At 55.9% G+C, this 16,383-nt stretch overlaps 1 protein-coding gene across 7 annotated transcripts; it reads right to left on the bottom strand.

The window, feature by feature from the left end:
* Positions 1-234: 234 nt before the first annotated feature.
* On the bottom strand, positions 235-16,381 carry PLA2G4F (phospholipase A2 group IVF). 7 transcript variants are annotated; one of them, XM_070503113.1, is made up of 20 exons: positions 16,244-16,381; positions 13,084-13,156; positions 12,378-12,514; positions 12,141-12,269; positions 11,684-11,724; positions 11,377-11,419; positions 10,830-10,896; positions 8,672-8,841; positions 8,427-8,540; positions 8,180-8,217; positions 7,833-7,968; positions 6,093-6,229; positions 5,597-5,819; positions 4,586-4,700; positions 4,225-4,362; positions 4,016-4,123; positions 2,822-3,016; positions 2,393-2,559; positions 1,321-1,507; positions 235-995 (listed from the first exon to the last, which is right to left on the bottom strand). In XM_070503113.1, exons 1-20 carry the CDS (start codon positions 16,271-16,273, stop codon positions 775-777), a joined length of 2,469 nt encoding a protein of 822 aa, XP_070359214.1. In that variant the 5' UTR covers positions 16,274-16,381; the 3' UTR covers positions 235-774. The 7 variants fall into 7 exon arrangements, with proteins under 7 accessions (XP_070359214.1, XP_070359217.1, XP_070359208.1 ...); XM_070503116.1 differs by having other exon boundaries at positions 12,378-12,472; XM_070503107.1 differs by lacking the exon at positions 16,244-16,381 and adding an exon at positions 14,186-14,405 and having other exon boundaries at positions 12,378-12,472.
* Between the last annotated feature and the right edge of the window lie 2 nt (positions 16,382-16,383).

The raw sequence follows: 16,383 nt of genomic DNA, 5'->3' as shown, positions 1-16,383 counted from the left end.
AGGCTGTACACATGACAAGAGAATGTGGCCCAAGCTTAAAGAGCGAACCATGGTAATTAGCAGGGAGACAATGTGCACACCCGCCAGCTGGAGCACGGCCAGGTGGGGCCATGGTTCCACAGCCTTCAGGAGGCTGAGCAGAGCAGGGTGGGGGGCGGCAGGGAGGGACAGGGGAGGCCAGAAGGCCAAGGAGAGTTAGTGGCAGGATGATGAAGTTAGCAACCCAGACTGGCAACCCAGGAGGGCCCCCTTTATTCTTGACAGCACTCAGCTCTGCATCCAGGAGTTGGGGTGGGTGGTGTCAGGCTGGCAGAAGTGCCATTTGTAGGAAGTGTGGGTCGGATGGGTACATCTTTGCTTCTGGTCTCAGTTTCAGGAGAGGAAACTGCACCTCAGCTCTCACCGTTCTGGTTAGAGTCTGAGACCTGGGCCCTCTGGGGTCCTTCTGTGTTTGGGGTGGGCCCTGAGGCTAGATGGTTGCCGGACTTTCCACACACTCCAATGTGCCATGAACACTGCCAACTCTGCCCTACATCCCCAAGGGCCTCTGGAGAGACACACTGTCCTGTCTTCTCCCAGAAACACATACAAGAAGGACCCTGCCCCAAGTTCAAGTTGCGATTCTGCAGGAGCTTTCTGGGGCCTGGGGCCCTCAAGGCAGGTCCTGGTGAGATGGGAAGCAGAAGCCCCCCAGAGTCCACCACTCCTCCTTCTACCAAGCCCTGGCCTGGAGCCCCACGGTGCCTCCTCTGTCGCAGTCCACTCCAGCCTGGGTCAGCCTCCAGCCCTGGCCCCAGCCTGTCGCCGGTCCAGAGCCAGCCGGAGGGCATGCCTCACGGTCTCCGCATTGTTCAAAACGTTGTATCGGCTCAGGGCCACCAGCCGATGGAACTCATTGGGCTCATAGGTGAAGTTCATCATGCCATAGGGAGTGTCTGGCCCGTTGATGACAAAGTTCCCGCAGTCCTTCTCCTCAGCTGTTTGTCGCTCCACACCTGTGGGTGGGGTGTGCAGGAGAGGCCAGGCTAGGGTGCTCTGTGGAGCCAGCTGGGAGCTGCCAGCCCAGAAGCCTCCCTTGCCCCCAGGACATCCGGCTGCTTCCAAGTGGGTCCTGTTTGGGTTCCTGTCTCAGCTCTCTTGCCCATCAGGAGGAGCTGGGCCTGTGCGAACCCCAAAGCCAGGGAGCAGAGGGTGCAGTGGCCAGCTCAGGCCCTCCAAGAGGCATGCTTCGGCACAGTGATGGGGTCCACTCTCAGCCCTGCATCCCACCACCACCCTAGGGATCTGTGGGCCAGACCCAGGCCCAGGGCTTCCCCTCACCTGGGGCCAGATGTGTGCGGAAGGTACGGTTGACAAGGGGAAAGTGCAGCACGATTGGCGAGTGGGGGTCCTCAGCCTTGGCAAACAGATAGCACTCACAGGGGTCTGCCAAGTCCTCAGGGAGCACCTCGATCCTGGGGAACGGGATGCCCCGGTCCAGGCAGTACTTCTCTGTCATTTGTAAGACCTGGGCAGGCAGGCAAGCTCTGAGCCCGCCTGGACTCACACAGGTGCAGGGTTCAACACAAGCTCTGCCTCCTGCTAGCCGAGTGACTTCAGGCAGACATCACCTTTCCTTATTCGTAAAATAAGGCTGTGATGAATTTCGCCTTCCGAGCCAGTTTCCTCATTTGTAAATAAGAATGAGACTAACTCTCTAGTGGGGTCGTTGTTTACAACAGATAAACAATAATCGAGGGGCAGTGCCTACCGCACCCGCATTCCCACTGCCATTCCCCTCAGGGCTACCCTCTGCCTCCCTGCCCTGCCCCCTCCCTGCTCCCTGTGGGAGAGCCGATCTCAATTTTACAAGACTAAGACCCAGTGATTGTAGAAGGTCCCGTTGGACGAGGTTCTTCCATCATCTAAAGCTCTCAGGGTACCCAGGAGGAGGAGGAAGAAGCCAAAGAGGGAAGGGCTGGCCCAGCAGCACAACCATAGCCCACATCCGGAGAGTGGAACCTGTCCACGAGCCCACGGGGTTTGAGGGAGCCACTGCTAGAGATCCTGCTGGACCATGATGGCTCCGTTGTTAGCATAGTAACAAAGGGACAGCAGACCCAGACCCAGGCTCAGATGGGAGGAAGGAATCCCAGCAGGAAAGGGCAGGTCCAGGACAGGGTCCTCTCTTCAGCAGGATGGAAGACTCCTGAGGACCCTCTTTGGCCTCCTCTCTCGATGACTCCCACTCCCACCCACAGCCTCAGCAATCCACCTCCTCCAAGTCGGGGGCCAGTGCTGCCGACTGCGTGCACACGGCACCCTGCCCGCAGCTTAGTGCCCAGGCCTCCCACGCAGGGCAAGCCCCGCACCCCCAGCCAGGCTGTCAGCAGAGATCTCCTCCCCACCTAACCTCAAAAGGGGCGTCCAGGGAGTAGTCGAAGGACAGAATGAGGTCCACGGCTCTCTGTGGCCGCAGGCTCAGTGGGAACGGAGAGTTGATGGCAAAGCCCCCGTCCACCAGGCACAGGCAGTCCCGCATGGGCGTGAGCTGGTTGGGGAAGGCGTCCAGGTGCACATCTGCAGGGGGACAAATTCTTCATAGCGACCCTCTTCTCTTCGCACTGGGAATGCCCCTCTCTGTAGAGGTCTCTCCTTCTCCCCATCTCTGACAGCCACGGGGTCTCCCACCCCAGTCCCTGGCCCTGCCTGTCACCACAGCCCTTCAGTCAGCCCCTGGGCAAGAGGAGCCCACACCCCAAACCCTGGGTCAAAAGTTGGCACTGGTCCCAGTGAACCAGAGGCACAGGAGCAAGGGGTCCCCACCCAGAGCAGCACCCACCTTTCCAGGCCACGAACTCCCTGCTGGCTACGTAGTCCTTGTGCAGGCAGAGGCCCCGCATGAAGTTAAAGTTCTCCGCTGCGGTGAAGCGGGAGGTGAATATGTCCAGCACAGCCTGGGAGAAGGGCCCCTGTGGGGTGAAGAGCCTCGTGCGCAGCCGCGTGGGGTCGTGCAGCTGGAGCCTGTGGCAGTCATCTGCGGGGGAAGGGAGGGCGGAACATGGTAGGAAGTTATGCCCTCCATGGTCCAGCGGCCCTTGGGGCTCAGGGGAGCCCCTCTGTCTCCTTCCCCAATCCACCTCCCAGGCCTCTGACCATTGCTTCCCAGAACTCCTTTGAAATGGCTTTTTCTTTCATGTTCCCCATGTTTTGAAAGTTGCCTATGGCATTGCCATTATTAAACAATAATTTATTTCCAACCCTTTTAAAAATAAGGTTGTATGTACAACTTCCAATTAGAATGTCATTCATCAAATGCCCAATGAGCAGATACTACGTGCCGGGCTCTGTGCTGGGCATGAGGGATGCAAAGGTGACTACGGCCCAGCCCTGGGCCTCCAGGACTCATGCCTACTTAGGAGAGAGTCACATAAGGAGAGAATAAACCATAACAATGCCCCAAGGTCAGGACAATGATGGGGTGTGCAGAGGGTCCTATGAGACCTTGGTGGTCAGACCCTCAATCCGCCTGGAGGGAAGGAGTGGAACAGAGAAGACCTCTGACAGAACGATGTCTGAGCTGAATCTTAAGAGCTCAGAAAAGTTATTCAGGGAAGAAAGGTGGGAGAGGTATTCCACGCAGCTGGGAGCTCAGAGGCCATTTAAGGAGCAGGATGAAGGGAAGCCCTGAGGAGTGTGGACAGAATATCAGCCGGAAGCCCAGTGGTCCTGGGCTGAGTTGACCTAATTGGAGCCCAAAGTAGAGAACTCAAAGGCACAGCCTCAGCACAGAGCTCTCCCACTTGCCTGGGTTTTCTGATGTAGGTCCTCCCCCAGCCTCCCACTCCCACCCCACACTGCCTCTGCAGGCCTCTGGGCGTCTGGAGACCCTACACTAGAAGTCATCTCCTCAGGACTTCCCTGAACCCCAGGGACAGCCAGGTCCCTCTCTGACCCCTCCTCGTTCTCCATGCCTCTGCCAGGGTTCTACAGCTGGAGAGAGGTCTGACGGGAGGCTCAGGGTCCCCATCCTCACCTGTGATGTTCACAGTGCCTCTGTGCCAGTCTAGGAAGCCGAGGCCCGAGCCGGCCATCTTCAGGAAGATCTCATCCAGGCTGGCTGCGAAGGCGCTGCCCCACACGCCTAAGGAGAAAGGTGAGGTCTGGGCCCTCACAACTCCTCCACCCCACATGAGGGCCCGGCCGGGTGCCTGCCCCATCCCCAGCCTTCCAGCCTAGACTCACCCTGCAGGTAGCAGATCCGGGGTTCGGGCCGGAGCTGCAGCAGTCGCCCCATGAAGAACTCGGAGCCGAAGAGCTCGGTAGGCACATAAGCCCCATACTTGGGGAAGCCAACCTCATGGGGGGTGAACTCGCACCACTCTGAGGGCCCAGAGAGCAGGGAATATCACCATGGGATTCCCACCAGGACCCCAGGGTCCCCCTGGCCCCTGTGCCTGAGCAGGAATCTTTGCGTTGCCGAGAACAGGAGGCAGTAACCCCACTGTGCTCCAAGGCTTCCATCTGTAGCCTGATAGCCTGGCCTCTTACACCCTCCTGCCAACCATCACCTCCACCTGCTTCCTAGGTCCCCACACCCAGGCACCTGCAAAGTCTTCCCCGCTGATGTTGGTGCGGACATTGACGCTGGCGTAGATGGAGTAAGGGTTCTGGCCCTGGCTGACAGCCTCCTGCTGATCAGATAGCTTGGCAGGGTTTTCCTGGGCAGGAAAGAAGTGGGGCACCTTGGCCTTTTGGAGTTTCCTTGGCCTGAGGCCCGGCACCCTGCTCGGTGTTGCATGCCAACAAGAGACTGCGGTTGCCAAGGTCACCGCTCTAGGGACAGCTCTGTAAAGGACAGGCTTTAGGCTGCAGCAGAGGTAAGGCCACTGTGGGTCTTGTGCAATTCCAGGGGTGTTGGGAACACTCTCCCCGCTTCTTTCCCATTCAAGAGAGCATATCAGAGTGACATTTTTAAAGGAGTAACTGAAAATCCAGTCTACATCCTTTAGAAAGCAAATCACTGGAAAACGTGGATTCTTGTCTTAGAAATGAGAAGTCACTTGTGATATACATTCACAACTGATAGCCATGCACCAGTGGGACAGGCCCCCAAGGGCTGAGAACCTGACTCAGCTCTGAATCTCATCTCCCAGCTCATGCCGGGCCTACAGTTCTAGAATCGGCCACCAGGCGGCGTGAGTCATGGCCGCTTGGCCAACAGGTGCCAGGGGTGTTCTGCCTCAGCTGCAGTTTGAATCTTTTGGGACGTTTTCAAAACGCACCTGTACTAGGGCTCTACCCTTGACCAATCAAAATCAGCATCGCTGGAAGTGGGGGCCCAGGCGTGGATGTGTTTGGAAAGCTGTACAGGTGGCTCTAATATGCAGACAGACCTGAGAACTGCAGACCAGCCTCTCCGTCCCCTGAGGTTAGGAGGCAGGAAAGATGAAGCATCAGCCCACCCAGGAATCTCACCTCGTGCCCCCAGGGAGTGCAGACCTCAGGGAAAGCTTTGCAAATCTCAGATCGTAGCCTAGTGGCTAAGGCAGAACTAAGAGCTGGCGGCGCAGGATGGAAAAGCACCATGTCTGTTTATTACCTGCTCTTCTCTTACCTCCTGGAACAGGAAATACTCAATGAGAAGGCCCCAGAGGTCGATGAGGGAAACGCGGTGGCCGCTGCTTTCCCGGGTCCCCAGTTCCTGGATGTAGTATTGTAGGCGCTCCTTGGACATTGCCCCCATCTTACTGCTGCAGACCCGAGCCTGGGCACGCTCAATGGGGCCCTGCAAGCTCACCTGGGACCAGGCTGGGTCCTTGTAGAGTGTGGAGATGCACCTGGGCACAGAGGGAATCCGGCAGTCAGGGGCAGGGAAGTGCAGCAAGTGAAGGGGGATGCAGATGTCCGTGCGTGACCCTTCCTCCCTCATCACCTGCACCCACTGCCCTGCACCACCAGCTCAGGGGGACCCTGGGGACTCAGTTCCTTCCTGTCCCTCCTAACTCCCTTGGAGGCAGGATCCCAGCTCCCCCTGAGGGACTCCACCAGCTTACCAGGTCATATCCTTCAACGCTCTCTTTTACTCTGTGCCCTGCCCCGACCTCACTTACCAGGTGGACCCAGACACCCCACTCAGGTAGGTCACAGTGTCCAGCAGGCCGAGCTCCTGCAGCCCCGCCAGGCTGCCATACAGGGAAGACATGGCTCGGGTTCCGCCTCCTGAACCCAGCACAGCCACCACAGGCACCTGGGCACATAAGAATCATCACATCCACCACCACTGTCATTTAGCTATTATTGCTTGTAATGTTGGACATTGATCTAAGAGCCTTACATGTATTACCTCATTGAATCCTCACAGCAACCCAATGAGATGCCCATTTTACAGATGAGGAAACTGAGGCCCAGGAAGTTTAGATAATGTGCCCACAATCGTACAGTCAGTAAGTGATGGGCTAGCAAACCGAAGCAGTACAGCTCCAGAGATGGCTCTTACCCACTATACCAGGAAAGTAGGTACCTGGAAGTTGTATTGGATTCACCCAAAACAGCTTAAGCAGGCTTTCTCAATCTTGGCACTACTGATAATTTTGGACCAGATAATTCACTGTTGTGAGGAGCTGTCCTGTATGTTGTAGGATGTTTAGCAGCATTCCCGACCTCTACCCAGTAGATGCCAGTAGCATCGCCCTCCCATTCCCCCTTCCCAAGTCATGAAATAAAACATGTCTCTAAACACTGACAAATGCCCCCTGGGTAGGGGTGGGGGGTGAAATTGCCCCCCATTGAGAGCCACTGAGCTAAAGTGACAAAGACCACCAAGCAGCCTCGACCTGAGAGCCTGGACATGAGAGATGCCCAGATGTCTCTTCCGGAACAGAAGTGCCTGGTGGGATCAGACTTCAAGCTTTTTGGCTGCTCAGCTTTTCCACGAAGGTCTGGCTCATTCCACCCCAGACTTTTGGTTCCTTTCCCTGTCCTCCTGTTTTGAAAATCTGCTCCCTGGCCACTGCCCAGCAAGGGCACCAACCCTTCAGAGCGCTGGAGGAGACGGAGCTCCCTGTGGGCAGGGTCTGTGTCCTCTTTACCCTCCGCCTGCATCCTACAATGCACAGGACAGCTCCTCCCAGCAATGAATTATGCAAGGACACTTGCAGCCAGGAGGAAGCCACAAACTTGTTTCTGATTTCCCTCAGGTCTCCCCCTCAGCCCTGCCTTTCCTCCTGCCTCCCAGCCACAAGCTCCCGTGCACCCTCCACTTCTAAATCCCTTTGTCTACTGTTATGGACTGAATTGCGTTCCCCCAAAATTCATATACTGAAGCCCCAGGGTGACTGTATTTGGAGAAGGGGCCTAACAAGGAGGTACTTTGGTTATGTGAGGTCATAACGGTGGGGCCTTAATCCAATGGGACTGGTGTCCTAGTAAGAAGAGGAAGTGAGACCTCCCACCCCCCTGCACACAGAGGAAAGGCCAAGTGAGGACACAGCAAGAAGGTGGCCATCTCCAAGTCAGGAAGAGAGGCCTCACCAGAAAGCAACCCTGATGGCACCTTGATCTGGAACTTCTAGCCTCCAGGTAAGAAAATAAATGTCTGTTGTTTAAGCCGCCAGTCTGTGGTGTTCTGTTAAGGCAGCCCGAGCAGACTGACGGAGCTCGCCTGGCCAGGGCTGTCCAGCCCTCCTTATAGACGGGGTCCGATATAATCCGATACATGTTCTCCCGACTGTGCCCATCGGCCCAGGCAAACTGGCCTGCCTCCTTCCTCCAGTCTTCCTGTCACCTCTTGCCCACACAGTCCTCTCAAGGGAAGAGGCTGGATCTGTCCCAGCGGCTCCTCCATTCCATACCTGGCCACTGTCAGGAGCCTGGCTCAGTCCCAGCGCCTGCTGCAGGGCCCTGGACACGATGGGCTTCCTCTTGTCCAGAAACTCCTGTTCCCCGTCACAGAGACCAAAGCCGAGGCGCAGGTCAAGGTCCCCAGAGCTACCTCAGGCGGGGTGGGGGTGGGGTGCTGCGTGACTGTTCAGTGGAGGAGAGCCTCGGGCCAAGCTCATGTTTTACAGGAGCAGACCCACACTATGTGGAACCCCTCAGAGAGACCCCACCCGAACCAGATACGCCCCCACCGCCTGGGCTGAGCCACGTAGGCAGCAGAGCCCCCACATTTCCAGCCCAGCCCAAGAGCCTTCCTCACCTCAGATCTGCCTTCACACTCAGAGCCACCTCCTGGCCCTGAAAGAGACAGCAGTCCCGCGCCTGAGCACACAGCTGGATTCTCCCACCCACAAGCCCTGTTGCTCTAGTAACTGACTCAGATGTGGATGCCAAGGCTGAGCTCCTGACTGGCCTGATCTTGACCCCCTTTTGGGCCCCTCCTCCAGAACTTTTTTGGTGGTCACAGAGCAGGCAGGGGTCCCGCAGGTGCCCAGACAGAGACTTACCTCCCCCAGGGCCACGAAACGCTGTTCCTCCTGGCCTTGGGCCAGAGAGGAGAGCAGGATGCTCCCCTTGTCCAGCTTGCTGGTCTGGGCCTCCAGCTCCGCACTCTGGTCACTCTGCAGAGAAGAAAACACCCAAGGAGCCCTCCAGAGGGGAGGAAAATGTGTCTCTGGAGTGGCCCTGGAGCATTCCTCCTGGCTGGACTGATTCTATCACCCACCCCCTCCCAGGCTCTGAGCTCGCTCACCTGCAGGACCGTGAGTTTCTCCTGCAGCTCCACATTCAGCCTGGAGCTGGGCACGGGATTCACGTGGAAGGTAAAGGTGGCTGGGAGGCCCGCCCCCACAGGAGGCTGCACGGGCAGGAGCTGTGGCTTCTCGTAGGCCCCGGGCAATGCCAGCCGAATCTGCCTCGAGCCTGGGAGCAGAGGGCCCAGGTGAACACCCAGGTGAGTGGTCGAGAGCGGGGGACAGGGGTGGCTCATGATGGCAGCACCCCGAGCAGGACCTCCCCTTCCCTTCCCCTTGGAAATGCCACCTCATCACCCTGTGCCCTCTCTGGCACTATGACCCACAGCAAAGGCATCATGAAGGACACTCAGGGTCCTACAACTTGCCCTAGTCAGAACTGGAAACCTGGGGAGGGGGAAAGCCAAGGAGGGAGAGGGCCCCCTGCCCATGGCTTATGGGGCCGATGATTTTGAGATGATTATGTTAAGTCTATAAAATATAATTCTATAATAATTTTAATATTGTAATTATCATATAGTATTACATTAATTACCAGTTTTCAACCTGTATTCTCCCATCTCTTGCCCTCATTCAAGTTCTGTATTCATCGCCTTGGGGGAGGTTTGTGGCCAAAGAGAAAACAACTAGGCCACAAGCTGTTCTGGCCTTTGCTTCCAGAGTGTAAGGCCTTGGGAGAACAGAGAGGGTTTGCAGAGGGGTAAAAGGAAGAAGTGGGTTCATGGCACAGAGAGAATAGGTGGCTTGGAGGAGCTGGGGAGGGCCAGCCCAGGCTAGAAGGTGAGGCCAGGCTGGGAGGAGGTGAGGAGAGAGGCCTGCGGGCCCAGGAGCAGCAGGGCCCCATTCCTAGCAGCTTTCTGTGGAGGAGGAAGGACCTCAGAGAGAAACGGCTGTGTGACACCCATGCAGGGGGATCTCAGACAGCCTCACAACAGAGCCCCAGACCCCAAATACGGCTTAGAGCAACAGATACCCAAAGAGTCCAGGACGGCAGACGCCTCAGGACCAGAGTCCAAATGGAATCCCTCTCCCTCCGTGCCCTCCTAGGCACTAAATGAGACCCGGAGACTTGACATCACCCCGGGGTGGGAGGGGATTAGAGAAAACAAGGAAAGTGAGATGTCTTTCACACCATGGTTTATGACTGACACTGATTTCTGCTGCTTATAGTCAGAAACAACAGAATCTGTGCTGGACACAGCCAACGGCCCCAGAGCATCACAGAGCAGGATTTGGTCCCGGCTCTGCCACTTATTGGCTGCGTGGCCTTAATCAAGTTTCTTCTTTGAGCCTGGATCTCATGAATTAAAAGAGGATAAAGATTGTACGGGCCTACTTTATGGGGTTGTAATGAGGATTAAAAGATAAAACACATGTAAAATGCTCTGCACAGTGCCTGGCTCAGAGTAAGTGCACACTGTTACCTGGGTGGCACTCATCCCACAGACTAAGACTCAGTGTCTGCAGGACCTTAGCTGTCACACAGCCTCCTCTCCCACATCTGGACCCCCCTCCTGAATGGCTGTCCTCTGTTGCAGACTGCACCAATGGCCCCAGTTCTTCACTTCTGGAATGCTCCCTCTTTGCCACGTGACTTTGGCTCCTGCCACTAAAGAGGCCGGCCACATTCCCTGCCCTCCAACTTTAGGGTCAGCCCAGGGACCTGTTTTGGCTAATGAAATGTTACTTAGTGGCCGTGATGTGACCAAAGGCTAGAAAAGCACTTGCTCATTTGGGCTTGCTCTCTTGTGCCTCTGCTGATGCCTGAAGGACATGCCCAGGCTAGACCGCTGGTCACAGAAGGTGGAGGAGGGACACATGGAGCAGAGCCAGCTCACTCCCACTAAGTCCAGCCTAGACAAGTCAAGCCCCAGCTGACCACCAGACGTGTGAGCTAAATGAACGCTCCCTGTTGTCTGCCACTGAGATTTTACTGGTGTTTTGTGTAGAGCTGGAGTTGGACTGATACAACCTCTATGCTTGAATACTTCCAGGGACAGGAAATTCTCTACTTCCAGAGGCAATCCGTTCCATCCTTGGTCAGCTTTAAGCAGTGTAAAATTAAGAAGTTTCTTCCCCAGACTCATCTTCTTGAAATCAGCAGCTCCCAGCCCGCCCAGGAGAGAAGGCAAGACCAAGGTCCCTGGACAGACTTACCATACTCTCGATGTGGGGCTGTTTCAGCTCCCCGGAGGGTACCCTTGATTCTCAGACAGGGCTGAGCCTGAGGAAATCAGAGGCCTGTGGGAGCCAGACAATCCACAGGCCCTGCACAGCACCCGAACCAGGATGGAGGAGGGGAGGGAGGGAGGGGTATCTGGGGCAGGGTCCGGGTAACAACCTTCTCAGGGCCTGTGCCTTATGGGCAGGGTCTTCTGTAGCAGCCCCCCATTGCAGAGTAAGGGGCCCCTGGTGGAAAAGGGGGAGGAGGTAAGCGGCCCTGATAGTGGCTCCTTCGGCAGTGTCAGCAGCCAGGGTCCCAATTAAGAAATGTGCTGTGCACAAAGTAGAAAGCCTGGCTTCTGGGCTGTCCACACAGGTGAGGCAGCTTCTTGCCCTTCCTCCCTGAGATGCCTCCCCAGCAAATCTGCCCTCTGAGGAGATGTTGAATGTCCTTCAGAGGCAAGTGGGTGTGATGGGCTCAATCATGGACTCTTCACTGTCCCCCAGCCCTGGGCAGCCCCAAGCTGGCCTTCCTACTTACCACCAAGACCCCATTGGTGATGACTTCAGACGCAGGCACCTGACTGCAAAGGATGAGAGGCTCATGGGACATTTGGTCCCCTTGAGATGGCTGTTACTGTAATAATGTGACCAAACCAGCTGGAAGAGCATGGGAGCACGGCAGTGTTTGGGGATGGGGGCAGACCTGTTGGCCAACACTGCAATGGGCATTAAGACCAGGACGTTCCCTCTCAGGCCAGGCCAGGGTAGGACCCGGTGACTGACAACTGGGAGCTGTCCATGAGTCTCAGGATAAATGGGAAGACATAGGCTCCACCTGGACTCACCTGTTCTCCAGAACAAATTCCACCTCCAGCTCCTGTGAATCCTATATGGAAGGAGCAAGGGTGTTTTCAAAGAGCTCTGAAAGTCCCAGGGGCCGTCCCTGCACCCCAGCCCTGCTTAGCTCCGTGACTGGAAGAGGACACTGTTGTTGTGGCTTCCCATGGGCACAGGGGGGCAGTGGCATCGCCACGAAGAGCTACATCCATTCAAAACTGTGTGCTGGATGCTGTTCTAGACACTGAGGACTCAGCAGTGACCGGGACAAAGAGCTCTGCGCTCCAGGAGCTCACATGTTGGCTTCACACAGGGAAGAAGTTGGTAGGGTCAGTGCTGCAGGATGGAGGAGGGTCTGTCCTGGAGGCCTGGCCTGTGCTAACTGGGAGGCCCAACTTCAGTGCCCTGCGCGGGGCCTCCTCTCCTTGAGTTTGGCTCGTTGCTGGCACAGGTGGGGTGGCTCACCTGGCGGTTGAGTAGAAAGGTGTGTCTGTGGGGTTGGCCGGGCTTGAGGCTCCTCAGGTCAAACAGCAGCAGGGAGAGCTGGTTGCTGTCCAAGACATCCTTGTCATAGAGGGTGAGTTCCAGGACATTCTGGGGATGGGGATAGGGCAGGAGGAGGTGGGAGCTGAGGCAGGGCAGGAGGGCGGACACCCTGGAGGAGCCTCTCCCTCAGGCACCTGTACCCTGGCTGGTCCTCACCTTCACAGCGCCATGGATCCGGTAGTGGAAGGTCTCGTTCCACTCGGGGTCCCTGCAGTTTGCCACCATCCTTGTCTGGGCCCGGCTGGGGGATGCTGTGGGCAGCCACAGTTGCACGTAGCAGTCAGGCTTGGACACTGCAGGTGGGATGGGGGAGGGGTCCTCAGCCTCTGGCTCTTATTGCTGAAAAGGGTGCCCCAAGGAGGCTAGGGTGGGAGGGGAAGGAGCAGGCTGCCCACGTGGGGCGGAGGGACGGAATTCTGGGAGAGCCGATGTCCTTGACCTCCCATTCAACTGAATGGAAAAATCCTGCAGCAGCCAATTGAAAAGATCATGTGGCAGCACAGACCACTGAGCAATTCCCAGAAACAGCCTGATTCGGGCAACAAACTCCCCTCCCAGAGTGAGCATTGGCATGGAAAGCTCCTGGAGAGCAGATGTTGACTTCTGGCAACAGCAGGCTCACCCAGGCTGGCACTGCTCCACTTCCTAGACCCAAGGAGGAGTCCTTGGTCTGCACAGTGCTCCTCTCATCCCTGCCTGCCTGCCTGCCCCAGGGCTGCAGTCTGGAGGCCTCCCTCCACAGTCAGCACCGGCCCCTCCTCCCTACGCCAAACACACACACTCTCTGGGCCAGCCTCTGCTGAGCTCTGGGGCAGCCCCAGAGAAAGGAAGGGGAGAAAAGGTAGAATTGAGGGTCACTCACACAGATCAGTGCCTTGGATATTTCTGGCCCTCAGCACCTTCACCTGGAGGTCATAGTATGGGTGGGTTTCCCGCTGAAACAACAGAACTCCGGGGGCTCAGGGCCAGGAAGCTGGGTGTCAGGCCCGATCTCCCGGTAGCACTGCCCAGCTCAGGTGTCCCTCGTCCCATTACAGAGCAGCAGCCTGGCCCAGCAGCACTGATGTCGCAGTGCCAAGGACCTGTGAGGCCTTGGCAGGGCCCAGGCGTTCGGCGTGCTGCACAATGGTGATGAGTCTGAACCCTGGAATCCGTTGGGCTGGGTTCAGATCTAAGCTCCGCCCTGGACTAGGTGAATGGCCTCAGACAAGTACCTTGAGTTCCCTGTGCTCCAGTTTCCCTATGTACAAAACGGGGGTTGTAATGATAATCTCATGGGGTTGTGGTGAGTTGTAAATGAGAAGTTGTACAAAGTGCCTAGCATAAAAGCTTAATACACACAGCCATTTTTACTAATTATGGTTTTTATGCACCACAGACTTGCAGCTCCCCTCAGACTACAGTGCCGCTGCTGTAGCTTGAGAGCTGAAGGGAGAGCTGGAGTAATGTACTGAAGGAGATGAATTATTAGAAGAGAAAGCTGTGATAGACCACACCCACTGGCTCCCTGACAAAGGTTAGACCGCCTAGGAGGCGGCAGGCAGGCAAAAGGAAACGAGCGTCACCCAGCTTGTACTGGTCTGACAAGTCACTAAGCAGGCTGCAGCTTCAGCTCAGGAGCGATAATAGCAGACTGTAGCCTCCTGGGAGGGAGGCAATGCCCTCAAAATCCCAGCAAGTGTTTTATTCCTTCCCCCTGGTGGACTGTACAGCCAGGCGAGGGTATTCTGGGCAAAACCAACCAGCTGCAAGTGTCATATGACCTCCCCTTCTCATTAGGGGGATTATTTTCAAAAGCCAAGGTCATGGCCAACCTTTCTAACTTCAGCTCCGCCAGGTTGGCTGGAGCAAATCGGTCCCAGGCCAGATCAAAACCCAATCCTGGGGCTGGTCTCAGTCTTCAGAGGGACTGTGCTCCCAGGACTCCTCCACCCACACCTCCCAGGTAAGATCAGGTACTTTACCCGCCATTGCCTCCACTGAGGTTCCCTCTTCTCTCTCTTCCGCAACAGCACTGCCCCCAGGAGGGGCAGCCCCTTGCCTGCCAGCCACCTTGGCCAGAGCGCCCAGAGCATGGTCAGGCAGCCAGTTCCAGCAGGAGGTTTTCCAGAGCCACCCTGCTGTCCTCTGGCTACACTCTCTGCTAGCTCTGGTCTGACAGGTGGCGCTGGAGCGCGGAGGGTGGAGCTGCCTGCTCTTCTAAGGACTCAGAGCTGGGTGGCCCCTTGGGGCTGGAGGTGGGGTTTGATGGCTCCACGAAGTGACTGGAGCCCAATTTCCTCAGGCAGGAGGCACTTCAGTCCCTCTCCAAGAGGATAAGGAACTGGCACTCTGGTTCCCAAATCCAGCTCATGGTTATTATTGGGCTGCTTATGGAAAATAGCTGAGCCTCACCCCTAGATGATTTGATTTAGTGTGTGTGGGTAGAACCCAGGTGTTCACATTTCCAACGAGCCATCTAGACAATGCTGACACAGCTGACCCAGGGAACAGCAGCTGAGAAGTGCTGCATCAGGAGACTCGTCCCTAGCTGTCCAAAAAGCCTAAAACTAACCACCTTTCAAGTCCCACCTTCCCCATGGTTCTTCAGCAGAAACACGGAAATCTGTGGTTTGGTTTCATCTGGACTCAAAGGTCTTTCTAACCTCTTGTGGCCTCCTCATTTATTCTCCAAACACTGAGCGCCTGCTGTGTGCCAGACCTGCACTAGGGCCTAGAACCAAAGGTGAGGAGGGCCCATCCATATCCCGAAGAAATCCACAGCCCCATGACTCCCTGTGGCTTCTGCCCAGGCCCGCTCCCTGGATCAGTGGAAATATCCAGATGGTCCAGGTGCAGAGGCAGGGATACGGCCAGGTGGTATGGATAACAGCAGGTAAAAAGCAGGTCTGCCTATCCTGAAGCTACTAGAGATAAGGGCTTTAGAGAGCCCTCCTTTGACCCCTGTAAGGCTTAGGCTACAGGTGGTATGTGATGCCCCCTTTTCTGTGGACCACGACTATCTATGTGACCGAGACAGGCACAGTCTCCAGAAGAAGAAAGGATGTCTAGAGCAGCAAGCGGTGAGGAGACACATTTCTCTTCCTCAACCAAGAGCCAGTCATCTCCACTCTCCTCCCCAAGGCCCGAGGTGGAGACTAAAAAACAACATCCAAAAGAGGTGATTCAACTCCAAAATGAACCCGGTAGGCAAGTTCAGACCAGTAACACCCAGAAAAAAAGGGGATGTGACTCCCATTGGCCTGGCCCCAAAGTGAGGGCTTGTTTCTGCTTAATTTGGAGCATGAATTCTGTGCTGAGGTCTCAGAAATGCCAGAGTCCAACTCCCTTGGTCATCTGTGTGCAATGTGTACAGGACCCACAGATCCACACCAGTGGAGCCTGAGGGGGGACACAGAGCTGGCTGGGAGCAGAGCCGGTCTGCAGTCCAGTGCTCCTGACTGAAGTGCTTTCTGGGCTGTACCACTCTCTCCAGGGAGTCATCTGCCCTGCGTCTCAATATAGCCATGCCTCTTAGTTCCAGACGTTTTCATCTCAGAGAAAACTCAGGATAACCACAGATGGCTCAAGAGTGGGGCACAGAAGGACCAAGTCACCTTTTTGGAGCTGGCTGAAGTGGACCAGCACTTCTCCACTTCTTAAACATCCCTGGGTCACTCAATTCCAATTCCATGACCCTCCCAGTCATTATGAGATGCCGGAAGAGGCACAAGGCCCTAACATGTGAAGTGAAGGGGGAAACAATGAATTAGCTAGCGTTCCAGTGTGTCCAGGAGAAATGGCACTGCTGGAAATGTTCTATATCTGTGCTGTCAATACATCAGCCACCAGACACACTGGGTGCACAGGGTGGCACACATCAAGACATGTATGACAGAAGTGCTATAGTGATTTTTTTTTCTTAGTCACTAATTGACTTATTCTCCCCAATTCTTAGCTAAATTATTATCCTCTCATTGTTATTTTCATGAAATCCCACAGGAAGGGGGAAAAAAGAGACCCAAATAGGCTTGGTTTCTTACTTCATAACGTTTATTATGAGAGATCCTCATCAGTCCTCATTACAGAGCTTTCATCTCCAGCCTTCTCCATACCTCCACAGAGGGCAGAGAGCGTCTAGGGAAGGAAGAGCGGAGTTTGGAAAAGCTGGGTTGTTTATGTA

The sequence above is a fragment of the Equus asinus genome, chromosome 2 (assembly GCF_041296235.1).
Source record: "Equus asinus isolate D_3611 breed Donkey chromosome 2, EquAss-T2T_v2, whole genome shotgun sequence".
Classification (NCBI taxonomy): Eukaryota; Metazoa; Chordata; class Mammalia; order Perissodactyla; family Equidae; genus Equus; species Equus asinus.
Note: the sequence above shows the minus strand (reverse complement) of the source record. Positions and strands in the feature narration are given on the sequence as shown.

Bases quoted from the DNA above. Each gene is read 5' to 3' on its own strand.
- PLA2G4F (XM_014857321.3), bottom strand. From the start codon at position 14,296: ATGCTCTGGGCGCTCTGGCCAAGGTGGCTGGCAGGCAAGGGGCTGCCC. The intron at 10,897-11,376 runs GTAAGTAGGAAG...TGATTTCCTCAG, and splicing joins TCACCAATGGGGTCTTGGTG to GCTCAGCCCTGTCTGAGAAT. The intron at 6,230-7,832 runs GTATGGAATGGA...TTATGTGCCCAG, and splicing joins AGGCTCCTGACAGTGGCCAG to GTGCCTGTGGTGGCTGTGCT.